Source organism: Perissodus microlepis, chromosome 13 (genome assembly GCF_051167445.1).
Source record: "Perissodus microlepis isolate ML-2025 ecotype Zambia chromosome 13, ASM5116744v1, whole genome shotgun sequence".
Taxonomy (NCBI): Eukaryota; Metazoa; Chordata; class Actinopteri; order Cichliformes; family Cichlidae; genus Perissodus; species Perissodus microlepis.
Window position 1 is genome coordinate 29,159,849 of NC_140473.1, and position 17,323 is coordinate 29,177,171.

The window sequence follows — 17,323 nt, forward strand, 5'->3', positions numbered from 1 at the left end:
GATCGGTGCGCATCCCCGGAAAAACAAGTGGAACACGTGGGTTGGGTTATGGATGAGATGTACTGCGAAGAGTTTCACGTTAATATGGACAATATTTCGGCATTTCTCTCTATTTTGGATCAGGTTGGAAGGTTTGTAGGATCATCTGATTAAAAATAAACGACAGCAGAACAGATTAGAGATCAGTGCTGTGGCTCACTGAAGGGTTTTTATGTGGCATGTAGTCCTCCAGCACCCTACAAAAAACCTCTTAATTGATCGTCCATTTGTAGTTCTTTGTGATTGTTAAAACTGTTACAGTGATTACAGTTTATTTGTGCTCTTCAGACTCACAAAGTCTTACGTATGTTGTGTGTTTCGATAGAGAGAGCTGTCCAGATGAGCGTGTGTTTACCTACAAAAAGAGACCATGAGAGGTCACAGTCACAGAGCTGGACGAACTGCCCGGAAGAGGAGGCAGAAACACGAAAGCAGCGCCCGGTCAGGTAGAAACACGCTGACTGCTTGAATTTAAAGTGTTTCAGTGCTGCGTGCTGGCTCAGCTCAGACTCTCTGCCCCCCTCTCTCTCTCTTTGTCTCTCCAGTGTCTCTGTGTCACCAGCCGCAACATGTGAAGCTCTGGAAGTTTCTTCACCACAGAGGATTTTCCTCCACACTGCTTCAGACAGCTCTCTTCACTGGTACCACATCCTATATTGTTTTCCACATCCTCAGGAGTATCATGTAACCCGAAAAGGAAAGCTGCTCATTGTTTGTTGGGTGATTTTAGGTTCATTCAGAACTTCCCACCTGACTTCATCAGGATTTTTTGTACACTAAATATATTTACTGAAGCCATGCCAAATTTTACCATCATGCTATGAATATCTTCTGAGTTACAGCCTCTCACAATACATAGACATGAAGTACACACTCTGTATGAACTGACCTCCAAACTACTTCACATTATTGTATTCCAGAGTTTTTAAATGTTCACAATTTCCCAAGTACGGGAGCACCCTAATCAGTTTTATACTCACCCCAAGTATGACACCTAAAGCCAGAATCTTCAGCATGGTTGTCATGAGTGTGAGACCCCCCGTGGGCCAAGCCTGAGCCTTTTGAGTTTTGAAACATTTCTTTAAAACCATTTGATCAGTGGGATATTTCCAAACTACTATACAGTGTTGTCTCTGCATTTCACAGCCCTGAGCTACATTTATGAGTATTTAAATATTACTATATTAGATCATTGTTTTGACATAGAAGACATCTGGGCTGAGCCTGGTATCAAACAAATAGACCCTAGACACCTGTCCCACATGCTGATGTGACCTCTTGACCCTCAGCTGATTCTGAAGGATTGAGTTGGAACCTTTTTCAGACCTGGTTGGTTTTATAAAGCATGACTGTGAGGAGGTTTTCTGTTGGTATCTTCTTGGGCCAATCAGAGACATTACCTACACTGGCAGTTTGTGTGTTAAATCATGATATTCACATGTACATTTGGTTCATACAGACACAGGCAGAGGACTGCAGTCTCTCAGAACCATTAAGGTAATCCAGATTCCCTAAATGCCACATTTTTATCAACATATATTATGAACTTTTTGCATCTTCAGGAAAAAAAAAAATCAAAAATGTTATTTTATTTTGGAAATCACAATGTGGAAACTTCAGGGAATAAACATAGCAAGTTGCTGACAGGCTGAAGTTGTTATGAAAGTGTTATAATGTTAGAAATAAATTATTTAATGGTTTATTAAAATTACTTTTTTTAACTTTGATCTTATTTTGTTAAACTCAACATCCACTTGTTCACCTTCTTTGTGACCACGTGCCTGATATTTGCAGTAATTCTGAATTCTAACTGAAACATGAGCATACATTTAAAACCATCACAAAGCACACGCTGACATATGCACAAAATGTTATTTTAATATTAAGTTTTATATTATTCATAAAGAAATAACTGTATATTGTTTATATAGCTTTCTTATAGGTTTTGTGCTTGATCTGTTAGGCAGTTAATGATTTATTTATGTGTGTTTTGCCTTTTTATTTATAAGAAAGAATTAAGTTAAACTGCTGCTTCATAAAAAAATACAAATATGATTAGTGAGGTAATTTGTGTAGTCACCATTTTTTTTAAACATTTGAATTGGTTACTGTTTGGAATTAGTTACAGGATCAAGTGTAGATCCTGTAGTGACGTTTCAATGTTAAAGCTTTATCTGTTGGTGTTTGTGTGGCAGCCCGGTCAGCTGATTATTTCTCTGCCGGAGTCGTGCCTCCTCACAACCTCCACCGTTCTGCGCAGCTACCTGGGACGGTACATCAAGAGGTAAACACAGAATGTAAACATATTCCAATATTTCCATCCTCTATACGGCATGCAGGATTTAATCTATGTATGTGTTAGAGCGTCGTAAGCTTACACAAGTTCAGACTCAGTGCCAGGTTAATTGTGCGCCTGTACTTCACACTATCTCGGCACACAGAAAGATTCAGCTGATGGACTCTGAGTATTTTAGCCAGAATGAGATGAAACCAAACTGTTTCTGGGTGTGTTTTTTTCTCTGCAGCTGGAAACCTCGTCTGTCTCCCCTCCTGGCCCTCTGCATCTTCTTGGTGTGTGAGCAGCACAGAGGAGAGGCCTCTGATTGGTTCCCTTACATCAATGTGCTGCCCACAGTTTACACCTGCCCCGCCTATTTCAGCGATGATGTCATGACTCTTTTACCTGCCAGTGTGCAGAGGCGGGCCTTGGAGCAGAGGGAGGCAGTGAAGGAAATGCACTCCTCCAATCAGGAGTTTTTCAGGTGAGTGCGGTTAAGGCCGGGATTTGTACTCGCTTGTGGATCAGCTCGTTTTCTAAAAATTGGCTGAATGGGGCGTAAAATGCATCAGAATAAAAGTAATTGTTCAAATGATGTTTAGTCTTCTTGTGTGAAAAGTGAATGATCGCGCTGTGATTGGTTCACTGGTTCAGGTCCCTGCAGCCGGTTCTGAGTCAGCCCACAGCGGATGTTTTGACCTATGAGGCGCTGAGGTACACGTTCCTTATCTTTGACCAAATGAACCGTTTACATAACAGTATTAGTGAATGAGAATACTATCTCTAACTAAGCTCCTCCTCCTTTCCCAGGTGGGCGTGGTGTAGTGTCAACACACGCACCGTCTTCATGAGCCATGCTTCAAGCGGCTTCCTGTCAGGACCTGATAATTATGCTTTAGCTCCCTTCCTGGATCTGCTCAACCATCGCCCTGACGTGCAGGTAAATGTGATGCTGCAAGAATACTGTAGCTGTTGAGTCGGAGCTGGTTGTACTGATTGAGAGTGTATGACTGCATTTCTTTTGTCAGGTAAAAGCAGGTTTTAACGATGTGACAAGATGTTATGAAATCAGGAGTGTGTCTGGGACTCTGCGCTACCAGCAGGCCTTCATTAACTACGGTTCCCACGATAACCAGCAGCTGTTGTTGGAGTACGGATTTGTTACCACTGCCAATCCCCACAGTGTGGTCTATGTGGACACAGGTAAACCTCTGCAGTAGGTTTTATCAGGGGGAAGTTTTTGCCCTATTGTCGAATCAAATTAATTTTTACATATATTGATCATGATATATTTATGACAGTGCTAATGAACTTTTATGAACATATGACCCCCTGGACTTAAAATAGGTCATTACTTTACATGTTGGTAATCTGAAACAAGCTGTTTCCCTTCCTTCATTCTTCTTTTAAGTTCATTCTGATTGGCTACCTCTCACAAACAGCCATCATCCCCTCTCACTGCTACAAAGCAAACAGGGGAAAAAATAAATTTAAAACGAGTGTTTAAAGCAGTATTATGAAGCCTAAGCCTTTGCTTACAGGGATTACTTGCACATACACCGACCTCATTATTTAAAACTTTGGAAACATGTTTATTATTTGCATCTGCCAGTGTAACATTAGATATATAAGAGAAAATATGGAAAACTGTTTGGCTTAAAACTTGATGTTTGTGTGTTTCACTGTGGTCCCTCAGATCTGCTCTGTGATGTTTTAAGAGGCGACAGAAGTTTGACTCAGAAGATCAAGTTTCTCAGAGAGAACAATTTCCTTCAGTAAGACTCGGTTTACATACTTAATGATTCAGCTGTAAACAGGACTAATACTTAACTTGGATACAACTGCAAAATGGAAAAATGCCTTCATATGTTTCCTGCCTTCCTGCCAGTAATCTCACTGTGTCCAGTGACGGCCCCAGTTGGAGGCTGATGACGGCTCTCAGGCTGTTGTCGTTGCCACAAACACTGTAGTAAGCCTAAACACACATTTATACATGTACATCAATGTGTTTTGCTCCAAAATCTGGACATCCATTCACAATCTGGATCAGTTTCTCTGTCTGTGGAGTGTGCCTGAACATGTGTGTGTGTAATTTACAGCCACCAGTGGAAGGCAGTGTTGCTCGGCCAGCTGGTGTGTGAGGAGAGAGAGCAGTGGAGCGTCCGGATGGCTAAGAGTCTCTGTCAGCGACTACTGCAAGACACATGCAGCGCACTAGATAAGGTGTGTGCACATGTGCATGAATTTAACTCTGTCCCTGTTTTGCAGCACATCACCTGATTCCTTTTTCTCCTGCACTGTGTGTGTGTAGGTCTCACACCTCCTCCAACAATGTGAGCAGCCAATTAGGGAGCAGCTAAATGTGGTCAAGTCACTGCGGCAGGAAGAGAGGTGCATCCTGGGAAGCTGCCTCAAGGCACTGGAGGAATCACTCAGACATAATGACAGTCCACTTGGTGCTGTGATCTGACAGCTGCTGCAAGAAGTCAAGTGATTGGCTGAAGTGTTTCCTGTGCTGTGTGTTGACTGAGAAAAGCAATAGGATGCTCTGTTACAGGCTCTCATCACCACCAGCTTAACTGCTCTAAGCAAAATACTACTACAGAAAGGATGCATCTCCAGTTTTAAATCCGCTATTTTATATTTATTTTTGCTTTAATTACTAGTTAGATTTTGTATTACACATTTTATGAAGCCACCAAATATCCCAGCTGCTGTTTATGTTGTAATTTACAGCTCAAAGGGACATATTTCAATTTTCAGCTCCATCTTTTTAGTGTTGGAATCTACTAGAGCAGCTTTGAATGATTCAACATAATCCCTGTTTCTGTCATACTAGGACTTGGTCCTCAATTTGATGTTTTTTAAGTCTATTAAAACCCCTTTAAGCCAACTTTCTTCTGATCGGCTGCCCTTCACAAACAGATGGATCTGAAACGAACAAACAAAAGATCTGTTGCATAATAAACAAAAAAGCGGCCTTGTTTTTTATTGAAATATGATTTTATTGAGTCAGATGACACCTTGTGCATTTCTAAACCAACATTAGGTGATGAAGAGTGATCAGATTTTAATGGATATCACTGGCTCTGGGAAAAGAGTTTCTTCTGCAGTGTGAAGTAAAACTGTCCAGGTGACTCTGAAACTCAAGCAGTTAATGATTGAGCGCCTTTTTCCTGTTGTTATCATATTTTTGGGCCTGAAACAGATCATAGTTCTGTGTTAACAAGTAAACAGTGACTGATTGGAACAGAGTGTCACTGCAGAGAGAAGTGATCCAGCTGAGCTGTTTTCTTTTATCTCTGCATAATGTGATTAGTTAGGTCAGAGCTGAACAACAGCCTTCGTCTTTGGGTGACGCTGGACAGTCTCCATGGCAACTGTGGCTTCATAGAGGGGGACTGCTTCCTCGGGCTGAGGCCTGCAGAGACACACAAGGTGAATTTGATCAGAGACCCATTACAGTCCAATTTTAAAACAATCTGAATCCCAAATCCATGAAATAACTACGGTCTGTACCAACATGCCTGCACAAGATCTTTGATCGTCATTTGTCTTTTAAACTAAAGGCTTATTAAATTAAACATTTACTTCTTAACCTTAAAAGAATGGTAGGCTATTAGCAATCGTTCCAGCCTCCTTCAACCAAAGCAGGTTTGACACCCCCGCACTAAACTGGAAACTAAACTTCTGCAAGTGCTGTTCCAGCAGAAGTCTAATGTTAAAAATAATGAGATATTTCATCCAGATCCAGACAGATTAGGCAAATTCCAGAGCTGTCAAAAATAGAAGAAGTCTGTCTTGGACATGTGAAAGGGAAAGGCCTACCTTCTATATGTTATAATTTATTTAATGTCTGCTTGTAAAGATTTAGCAATAAACAAAATAAATGCCTAGAGAAAAAAAAAAAAGCATACAAGAAGACAGAGGTGAAACAAACTGTTTTTGTGCATTTAAAAAGGCTTCATTCCAAACAATAAATACACCATTAAAGCTAATTCAATATAAGTGGCTAATGAGGACATATGTCCCCTGTGAAACTTCATCACACCTCTGGTAATGTTCCAAACATATGTACAAATTGTCTAAGCTGCTGGACTTGGGACTTCTGCATGTTTGTGGGAACCATATGTGAGCATCCTGGAAACTGGAAAGTTGACCTCATGTGTTAAAATGTGGATTTGTGTACTTTATCTAAGATAGTATGATCCCACTGAGAAATGTCATCCAGTACTCCTTAAACTAGATTTTGAGGTTACCTGAGTACTCCACTTGACATCTTCTCCACGATATCCTTCAGAATATCTGCAAAAGTCAGTTAAGGCTTCAGAAATGCACATTACAGGGTTAAGGTTTTAGATTATATGCTGCAAGAACAGGATACGGAGGTATCTTCCTTGCTGCGATGATGATGCTGTCCAGACTTCAGGGTTGAGGAAGGACACAGAGGCTGATTTTAAATAAAGTAATCTGCAATCTGGAGGATCCAACTGCAAATACACAGAGACACAGAGAGGTGAGGAAAGTGATACTGAAGACAGACCAGACTGAGCTGCATTCAGATGCTTTAAAGCCACAGAGGTTATTTCTATTCAAATAGTAATAATAAACTATGAAGTTATCAATTTATGATGCCGCTGTTGAGTCTGACCCCAGCTCACCTGCAGGTCTTGGTGGGATGTAACCCAGTGGCCGCCCACTCCCAGCACACTGATGATGTCATGTTTGTGTGGAAGTAATTTCTTCTCTTTTGACTCCACTTCCTCCTCCTCTTCATGCAGACAAACTATACACACACGCAAACATACACAAAGGTCTTTTCTAATGTGTCTGATTTGTGCCTCTTTATCCTGCCTGTGACCAGACGTCTGACTGCAGCACCTTGAAGGATGCATCAGTGAAGGATGGAGGAGAGTCATGAGAGGAGCACAGGTGTGTCCACGACGTATAAAACAGGTGCACGACACAGTCTCAATATACGAGCTGTGGCAGGAAGTCTTTATATTACAGATATTTTAGTCATTCCATCACAACTCATCAAAGGTGCCTTGTTGAGTGGCTGTAAACATCTGCAAAACTGAAGTTTTGCGTGATTGGACATCCAAATAGTGTAGAAACTTCAAATATCTAAACTAGAAGGAGAAGATGTGAGGAAAAGCAATTTAATTTTTTTTACCTCCAGAGTCAACAACGATATCCACTCCCAGTCCTCCCGTCTCCTCCATAACCGCCGACAGCAGTTCTGATGAGCTGTTATACACTGGAATAACTCTGGCTTCACACATAAACACATATATGAGAGAATGAGTCACTGCAGCTCAGAAAACATTTAAAACTGAGAAACAGACTGAGTTGTGTGTAATTCTACTCTGATCACATTTAATTTGCAAACTGCAGTTTTCACTAACGACCACATGATGGCAGCAGATTTTAGATGAAATTATTATTTCTGCAAAACTAGAAAAAAAATATTACTAATGGCTTATCTTCCTATAAATAGAATTACAGCTCAAACACCAATGACAGTTATTTTACTAATCAAGCTAGGAAGCAAGGCAAGTCAGTGGGGAAGAGAGGAAAAGAGCTCACCTACTAAGGGATCCTGAACACCTGAGGAGAATATGAAGGTGAGGAGAGGACAGGATGCAGAGATGAAAACAGGTTGGAAGCAGAGTATGTGAATATGAAAGGAATGACAAGAAAAGGCCAGTTGCAGTATCTAAAAATGTGATTTTGGAGAACATTTCAAAGATGATCATCAAGTTTTTCAATGCGAGCTACAGAAATGTCAGCGTGGGTCGGTACGCACCTACGCTGGGCCGAAGCTGCTCCAGGAAAGTGTGATTCTGTGGTGAGTGTGACGTCGTCAGCACCTTCGCCCCGTGGTAACAAGCCAGCTGGATACACATGAGGCCAAAAGACTTCGCAGCAAGAGGGATGAGATCATTACTCGTGCGTGCAATCAAACTAGAGCTTTGCTTTACAAGGTCGCACACAGTTTATATTTTGAGTGTTTTTACGTACGCTGGCTCCGTCCGTGACCAGGAGCGTGTGTCCGGCCGCCATACGAGCATGTGTGTGCAGAGCAGTGTAAGCGCAAAGGCCGTCACGCAGCGCTGCTGCCACACACACCGAGCTGAGCTTCTCTGGCTTCTGAACTGGAGATCACAGAAACACAAAAATGCTCACTGAACAGCTTTTTATAGGATTTTATTTACAAGATTTCAAGTTTTAAGAACTTTTCGTTGCTCTAAAATCCATCTGCCTAGAAGGTGATTGTCACTCTGTTCTTTTCCAAAGATTATAAATGTAGTCAGAGACTATGGGGGTGGATCAGGGCAGTGTGTGCACTTCAGGTGCTTTTACATTTCTTTCAATCTGAAAGTTCTGATTCAAAAAAGTTGAAAGTTCATGCGGTGCAGAGGTAAGGTGGACACACACAAAAACATTCTGCCCGTCGACTTTGAAGCAGAGCCGAGAACGGGTTCACCTTTTAGATCAGAGTGACCTTTTTTCTGAAATGATCGGTGAGTCAGTGCTGTGATATTTAGTATAGTCAAGAGTCAGAATAAAAAACATAACATAGACCTAAAAGAATTTAGAAGTAAGTTTACTGTCATAAAATCTGATAGATGAAAGTAGGAAAAATAAAATTCACATAATAAAGATGTGAGAGAGCGTGCATCTCACCTAAATAATATTCATCGGCGTCAATGACCTCACAGAGTCCTGAGAAGCTGGAGTCCAGGGGAAGGATACCTGAAGAGGGACGATGAAAATGGGAAATGTGGAGCCGCTTTCACAAAGATAAAGTTTAGAGAAAGCAAACAGACTTCAGAGAGATCTCTAAGTTCTTTGTACTACAGTACAATGAATTATGGGTGAATTAAGACTTGCTTGTAAGAACCAAGTGACTCCATGTCTATTTACCCTAGCAGAGAAATATGTCTTTTCTAACAATTCAATAATTAAAAGGAAATTTTATTTTGAAAATTTAGTGGGGAAAAAAAGTGTTAATCCGACTGTGCATTAAGGAGACAAAAAAATCCTCATCCCTCATCACTGAGTTAGCTCGGGGTCATCAAGGTTATCAAATTCTTTTGGTTTTAAATGACTGTTAGTGTCTTTATTTTTGTGCAAGTTAGGACTTGTTTAACCCTACAAACCAGTCCAAGTGTGTTAAAGTTATTTTGGTTATGACATCTTCTTGAATATGATCTAACAACATTCAAGGTTTCAGTCAGATCTAATATTAAAACATGTCCAACTTAGAAAACTGAGTCACAGTTCAGAAACAATGAACAATCAAAGACATCTGTAAACACAAGTATTTATTCTTAAAAAGATTTAAACTTATAGAAATTCCCAAGTTGCAATCCTACAGAAAACCTCACATTCTCCATTTAAAAAATCATCCCTACCTACAACCTCGTCCTCCGGCTGAAAGAAGGTAACCTTGGGACCAACTGTCAGGAAAAAACAAACAAACAAGGAAACAGACACAAAAATTAAGACCCGTGAATGATGCATCACAAGGTCTCTTACTCACTCGACACGAAAACACACACGTGTGAATTTGTTCTGAACAATAAAGCGAATTTCAGAGTCAAAATTTGTGTCTGTTTGCGACCTTGAAGGACGACCCCGGCCACCTCTCTGCCGACAGGGATTAAATCCCTCTGCATCCCGACATCTCTGAACAGCTGTAATAGACATCAGCAAAGTAGTGAGTTATTATCAGTGATGCATTTATCAAATTATTTCAGTTCAGAGGCAACAAAAGCAGCAAGAAAGTTAAGAAAAATTAAACCACAAATGTGTCTTTGATGTTTTTAAAAACATTGTGAGTGTGCCTCAAACAAACACCTTTAAACAAACAGCTTTTCTAACCCAGCTGTGTTTGTAAATTGCTGCCAAGTCACGTGAAATTAATCATCCTCCTCTGATTTGGACACAGGAACCATCAAACTAGACCAAACCCTTTGGTCTGGTTTGACGTTTCTGCAGGAATGTGCCAAGTGTGGTACGAAGGAGGTGGACATCAGGTAGATAGTTTTTTTAAATTAATATTTTGAAGCATTTTGAGATCAGGTCCATCCTCTTAATACGATTAGAAATCTCTTCCACATTTACAATATCACAGTTAATAATAGATTAAGCCCTGCTGTAGGCTACTGTAGCTCATTAATGGGAGTTACGATGAGCTACTACCTATATGGGAAACCCTGGAGCCTGAGTGAAATAAGGTAAAGCCCCGAGTTATTATATTTATTTTTGGATGGTTCACTTATGAAACAATTATGTTTCTTACTTTTTGTAGTTTTATTCTTTTACTTGGCGGCACCGTGGTGCAGTGACTCTGCCTTGCAGCAAGAACATCCTGGGTTTGAATCTATCTGGGGATGTTTTGGCAGAGCTTCCATGCTCTCCCAGTGTCTGAGTGGGTTCTCTCCGTGTACTCCAGACTTTCTCCAAACACATGCGTGAGGTAGGTTAACTGGTTTGACTGTGAGTGTAAATGGTTATCTGTCGCTCTGTGTTAGCCCCGTTACAGACTGGTGACCTGTCCAGCCCTCTTGTCCTATGAGAGCTGGGATAGACCCGAGGCCCCCTGCAACCCTGATTTGGACAAATGGAGAATGTGTGTGGATTAATTCCAGTTTTGGCCAAACTAACCTGCACTATAACTAAGCTACACTAACCCACCTGGAAACATGTTCAGCCACAGGTCTCACACTGTTAGTACCTTAAGGTCCAGTGGGCTGAGTCCACACGCCTTCACCTGAACTCTGACCTGATGGCTGCTCAGGACATCTGGGAGAGTCTGGAGAGAAACACACAAAGCCGCTCAGTGTAACAATGAAGACAAAGGTAGAAGTCATAAACACATAAAAACAGCAGAAACGTAAAATATGTTTACACTAACTAAGAAATAAATCATGCATATATCTGACATGATCTTCTTCTAAACATTTGAATCCAGCTTACTATGAAAGAGCAAAAACACCTGCTAAATAATAATCTTTACAGACAGTTAGTTGTTATACATATTCAGAGAAGCAGGGATTGTTCAGTAGGCTGAGACTAATCAGCAGCAGGGAGTTAAATATGCAGATTAAGCCTGCACAGCTAATTTGCTTTTCTAATAAGTTCCTTTAATACTGACGTGCTGTAGTTGCTCAGCTGGAACCTCAAACTCACCATTTCCTGGATAACGAACTTGGGTTCAGCATCACTGACAGCTCGGCAGTACAGACCTTTCATAACGCTGCAGATTTTCATCAAATCCACAAACACAGAATATCAAAATATTATAACGTGACCGACTGGACTAATGCTCTTCAAATAACAGCTGAGTCTAATATAGGAAAAATCAAACCGCCGGGATCGGTATGGATAAAGTCAATCAGCTGACCTCCTCTTCTTCGTTGTTTTTTTCTTTCTATGACTACAATACCGCCCACTACTGGACATGTAATATGAAATGAATCATTGGTGTTCGATTTCGTATATAATAATAATAATAATAATAATAATACAAGAAGAAGGAAAACAGTACGCTAATTAAAACTGTTTTAACAAAACCTTATGCCTTAACAAAAGCCAGTGAATTACTAGCAAAAACTCAGTTTAATGAATGAATTTCTGCATTTATTTAGTTTATTTTATTTTTCTGCTACATTAAACCAATTCTGTTCTAGTTTTGCTTTATTTTACAACAATGAGCTATTTTTTTGTCAAAGGGTCAAAATATTATGTTTTTAGTAATTTCCACTTGAGTGATATTACTATAGTAGTATTTGTTTTGTAGCTCGGTTTTATTCTACTTAATAAGGCTATTTTATTTTGGTGTTGGTTTTCTGTATGTGTTGCCTGCAAGGATGAAATCTTAGCCATGTCGTATTTATTTATCTATGTGATTCATTATATATTTTACATTATTGCTAAGAGTTTTTAAAATTATTATTAATTTATTCTTAAAATGTATGAATGTATGTATTTTCTAATTAACAGCTGCCGACAGGAGCGCTACTAATCCGTTTATTTCGCAGAGAATCCCTGTGATCCGGACAAGAAAACCGTTCTCGCGAGATTGCGTCGATGTAATTTACCGTGAGAGAACATATCGCGATATCTCAGTGGCGTTACCCCATTTTCCAGCTGTCCCTCAGTCGGTCAGGATTCCAGAGCCACGGGAGATTCACCGGAAAGGGTTTTAGTGATAAAACAGCAAATTTTGGGAGAAGAGACCACATTGTGTGGTCACATAAGCACCCATCTGCCTAATTTATTCAGCATTCAACGATGGAAAGTGAACTATGAGGTAAGAGCCGAGTGCAGTATGGGTGATGTGAAAGAATGTCCCTGAGCGGGCTGGCGTTAGCTCATCACTGGTTAGCCTGCTCGCTAACTGCACTGACAGCTTTAGAGGCAATAAATGGATATTTTTTTTACCGGCGTGGGATGTACTCCTATCAGCCTCCATAAGTGATGTGATGAGATGTTCAAGAATTTAAGGAAATGCGTGATATTAGTTATTGAAACAAGATCGGAGCGTAAGGAAACTGTTAAGACGATGCTACCCACCCACTGTTAATAGTTAGCCTGCATGCTAATGTTAAATCACTGCATCTGCATTGCCTGCCTGCGACCTAACGTTTAATTTCACAAACGTGTTCCTTGTGTTTATATGGAGTGTCGTTAGTACCCGGATCGGCTGAGAGTAAGATGATGAGACGACAGTGCTGACGGTGCGAGGTCAGAGAGCTGCTCTCAGGGTGGAGGTTTGTTCAGTAAGCCTAGCCTTTGCTGATATAAGTCCGGATTTTAGCCACAGCTGCGTGTCCAGTCAAAACAACCCTCCGAGTGCCTTATAATCTTTCTGAAAGGGCTTAAAATCGCGTGTATGTTGAGCAACACACTTCATCATTTGGCGAGTCCAGCTGAGATGATGCAGGAAGTGAGGAGGGATTGCCAAACGAATCTTTCCTGTTACTGTTTTCCAGAGAATTTAGCACACTCCCTCTGCATTAGAGAAGGTGTAACATCAGCGTTTTGATTGACAGGGCTTACTAGGCTCCATCGGCTCGTCTGGTTTCCATGGTAACGTGGATGCTGAGTGGCCGTCGTGAAGGTGGGAGGACTGGAGCTTGTTTCATTCCCGAGTTGATTAAAAAAAAAAAAGAAAAGAAAATCTAGCCAGTACTGCTTTGATGTTGTTATGAAAACTGGAAGAAAGTGGGCTAAGAATGGAAGGAAGAAATCTGAGCACGTTATTTTTTGCTAACCTAACTGGACATTGCTGGGACGTGTTGTTGTATTTCTGCTTTATACTCTCACTCAGTTCATGGCTGGTGCTTGTTGGGTCTGCATCCACTATTACACTTTTTTGGGATTGTAATTTCTGCGTGTTAAAATCAGTGATAATGTTCAGGTAATAGGATTTAAATTCAATAACGTGATACTTGTAAAAAGACAAAATGCCAGATGTGGCGTTTCACGTCTGTCTAATGCATTTTAATAATGGTCATTACTGGTAGGGGACCTGTGTTAACCTGACACACAAAATTAACATGAGACAAAAAATGTGATCCACAGCTAACTCTCCTCAGCAGAACAAAACATAATGACATGCACTAATTACTGTACATTTACAAAAATGCACTCACTGAATAGCATGCTGTGTAATGCTAGCTAACAGTCTTTCAGCAGTTACGAGGGAATCCATCAGTTCACAACAGAGACTGATGGTAGATGTAGAAAGGAGCAGCGATGCACCAGAGTAACCTTATACCTAGAGAGGATCTGTTTTGCATCTTTTTAAAACTGCTCTCTCTGTGTCTGTGCTGGACTTTGGCTTTAGGCAGGTCTGTGTTTATTTAACAGGGACAGTGCATGTTAATGAACATCAGTGCAAGAAGATCTAACAAGCCAGAGTTTAGCAAAACTGCTAACTTGCCTCAGTTGTGACTGTTCAGGTCACATAAAACTATGTGATAAAGAAAAACACCAAGATATGTAACAAAACAAACAACATATCACACAATAAAAGAGTTTAAAATGATCACATGCTTGGTTTGTGATAAACCATTGTTTGAGATACGCCTTAAAAGTGGCATATGCAGAGGGCTCCTTTATTGGTATTGATAATCTAAGGTGGACTGCTAGTAGACATTGAAGGCTCTGATTGTTTCTAAGTGTATTTAGAGTCCCTATCCCTATCATAAGTCAATCATTGTCAATATATTTTCCCTGATTGGTTCTGGATTCAGTCGTTTGTTTTAAGAAATCATACACTCACTTCGTGTTGCCAGTGGTTATTTTGTCTGCACCAGATTGGCCAAGATATCTCCCAACTGCCACAGAGGAGGGCCTTTTTTATATTTCTTTGTAAAATGTGCTTTATGTATATATGATATCATACAGCCCAGACTTCTCCTGCAGATAGAAGGCAGGGCTTGAAACAGTCACAAACAGTGCTCACAACAGTGTATTTTTGAAACAACTACCTCTGCATTGCAATTGCACACACCTGCTGCTACATATTTTTAGTATTTCTTTTAGCATTATTTATATTATTATATAGTAGACTAGTATACTATTTTCCAGAGAACACTGTTGGAACACTTTATTTTATTTATTTTTAGGTCCCTATTCAATATTACCTTATTGTTAGGGCTGTTTTTTGTTGTGCATCTGCACTTTATTGTTGTCAATGTCTACGCATGGGACAGTGTGAAACGTAATTTCAATTCCTTTGTATGGCAAGTACATTTGAAGGAATTGACAAATAAAGTTTTCTATTCTATTCTATTCTATTCTATTTATTGTATGGAAAGAACGTGAACTATTGTGGTAATTGGTGAACCAGTACGGTTGTCTAATAAAGCGAAAAAGTAGAAGCTCAGTGCAACAAAGGTGAATATGTCTGTGGTCACTAAAATACCACACCTGTGGTTTCCTATAAACCTAACTACATGAAGGGTTATAAAAATGACTCAGAAACAACAGACTTTTCTTAGTTATCTCTGTGTCTTCATTGTGACTCTAAATGATGAACTGAAAAAAGTGATTGTGAGTGCACAATCTGGCTGTGACAAACAGACCGACAAATGAGTGATATGTTGATATATATGAGTGATATGTTGATATATATGAGTGATATGTTGATATATATGAGTGATATGTTGATATATATGAGTGATATGTTGATATATATGAGTGATATGTTGATATATATGAGTGATATGTGGCAAAGGAGAGTTTCTGTGACTTCTTAGAAAGTGTGACAAACAATGGATAGCATTAGATGTCATCTAGCATGTTCGGCGTGAACCTGGTGAAGACTACAGCGAAGACAACATCCCAACAGTGAGGTGTGAAAGTGGAAGTGGGATTTTTACGGGGCTGCGAGAGTTCAAAAGGTGGTGAGGCGGAGACATCAATGCATCAAAAATACTGCAGATTTTTTAATTAACCAAACATCAATCTCAGCATCGCATAACAGTTTGTTCCAGTGTGTCCCAGAGCTCCATTCAACAGGGTTGGTTGTTTTATTTTATTTACTCTTTTTTAATTGCAGGACCTTTAGAGGGTAAAAAAATACAGTATAGTGCACAAACAAGGACAAAGTTTTAAGATAGATTAGGTGGTTAATCTGCATTCTATTATATGAAAACCATAACCTGGAGCCCAACTCAACATTTAACAAATCTGCTTATCTTGGTAAACTTGATCTTCTACCAGAGGCCTGGGAGTTTTCTCTTATCTGTGTACATGCATGTATCAGTGATGAAACACCGTATAGTCATACTGCCATACCGTATGACAAAGAATACCATTGGCTAACCTGATAAGACGGTTAACAGTGTAAGAAGGACAGATATAGGAAGTATATACTGCAACTGCAACTCAACACAGCTCTATTCTCTCATTTCACTACCTTCGCTGCTTTGTTTACTGCTTTGGTTGCTGTAACATGGGAATTTCTCAGTTTTGTGCTAAATAAGATTTCCAACCTTGGTATCAGGGTCAGAATTTCAGCTTGAGCTCAAAGCTCCTGCACAGCCATCGTAATGGGTGTTGCCACTGATATTGCCTTATTACATGTTTATTCACAACAATACAGGATGTACAGTATGGACATACAGGACAAATGACGCAATTGTTCATCACTTGCTTTGTAATCATTGTTTAACGAGATTTTATTTCACATTTCAAGAATAACAGGTAATCAGCACTAACAGTAATCTCAGGATAAAAAGTGTTTGAGCAGCTTGAGTGAGGCAAAATTGTGAGGCTCCAAATCTACTCAGAATTTAAGAAGCTACATGGTGAGAATAGTTTTGTATTTCCTTTTTACTTGCTGTACCACTGATGAAGTTGGTCTTGCCTTCAGATTTTAAAGTTTTTGCAGCATTACTAATCAGGGAGAAGACAAGACATGTTATCCAGGACCCTGGTAGCAGGAGGGGCCTTTCAAGAAATGAAATGTTTTTGGTTTGAATATTTTTTTCTTGTTAGTGCCATGATTAAATTGCCTAAATAAATCCAGCGGGTGGATAAACTTCAATTCCAAAAAATGGGGAATGGTGGTCCTCTGATTCCACTTTCACAACTTAAAAATAATGGAGTCAGTCTGGCTTCACAGCACAGCTGATGTATTCTGATTTCTGTTTCCTTAAGACAGTAAAATTCAGGTTTTTAAAAAAGAAAAGAGGGAAGTCCACTCTTAAGAAATACACCCACAGAAACAGACACAGAGTAGAACTAACAGGTCAAGAATGGTTTAGCTAAGAGCAGTTGCAGGAGACCGATAGATGTCAGATGCGACCCTGTACCTATTAAATTTACCCAGCACAACAGCCAGAGTGAAGCAGCAGCAGGTCCCCCTCCAGATAATGTGGCACAAGCTGAGCTCATATAGTGGCAACTAAAATTATTCAAAGCAGTCAGCATATTGATAACAGTTTCAACTGAAGCTGGGCAGCACTAAAATCAACCAGC

The 17,323-nt window shown here is 40.0% G+C and overlaps 3 protein-coding genes across 8 annotated transcripts in view; 2 read left to right on the forward strand and 1 right to left on the reverse strand.

Annotated features, from left to right (window-relative positions):
* The first annotated feature begins 1 nt into the window (after nucleotide 1).
* On the forward strand, nucleotides 2-5,308 carry setd4 (SET domain containing 4). The gene is made up of 13 exons (XM_084949372.1): nucleotides 2-131; nucleotides 365-485; nucleotides 585-680; nucleotides 1,499-1,536; nucleotides 2,235-2,323; nucleotides 2,565-2,801; nucleotides 2,972-3,031; nucleotides 3,128-3,257; nucleotides 3,346-3,520; nucleotides 4,014-4,092; nucleotides 4,206-4,286; nucleotides 4,417-4,540; nucleotides 4,629-5,308. Exons 2-13 carry the CDS (start codon nucleotides 410-412, stop codon nucleotides 4,785-4,787), a joined length of 1,344 nt encoding a protein of 447 aa, XP_084805498.1. The 5' UTR covers nucleotides 2-131; nucleotides 365-409; the 3' UTR covers nucleotides 4,788-5,308.
* Nucleotides 4,961-11,750, reverse strand: cryzl1 (crystallin, zeta (quinone reductase)-like 1). Of its 2 annotated transcripts, XM_084949373.1 has the most exons (13): nucleotides 11,519-11,750; nucleotides 11,064-11,141; nucleotides 9,948-10,020; nucleotides 9,739-9,783; nucleotides 9,008-9,076; nucleotides 8,342-8,475; nucleotides 8,127-8,238; nucleotides 7,907-7,927; nucleotides 7,494-7,592; nucleotides 6,979-7,103; nucleotides 6,702-6,807; nucleotides 6,577-6,622; nucleotides 4,966-5,738 (listed from the first exon to the last, which is right to left on the reverse strand). In XM_084949373.1, exons 1-13 carry the CDS (start codon nucleotides 11,597-11,599, stop codon nucleotides 5,642-5,644), a joined length of 1,086 nt encoding a protein of 361 aa, XP_084805499.1. In that variant the 5' UTR covers nucleotides 11,600-11,750; the 3' UTR covers nucleotides 4,966-5,641. The 2 variants fall into 2 exon arrangements, with proteins under 2 accessions (XP_084805500.1, XP_084805499.1); XM_084949374.1 differs by lacking the exon at nucleotides 7,907-7,927 and having other exon boundaries at nucleotides 4,961-5,738.
* A 723-nt stretch (nucleotides 11,751-12,473) lies between these two features.
* Nucleotides 12,474-17,323, forward strand: part of itsn1 (intersectin 1 (SH3 domain protein)) — a 51,209-nt gene continuing 46,359 nt past the window's right edge. For all 5 annotated transcript variants that reach the window (XM_084948934.1, XM_084948931.1, XM_084948932.1 and 2 more), the window contains exon 1: nucleotides 12,474-12,641. The gene's annotated coding sequence lies outside the window, so the exon portion shown is untranslated. The remainder of the gene's footprint in view (nucleotides 12,642-17,323) is intronic.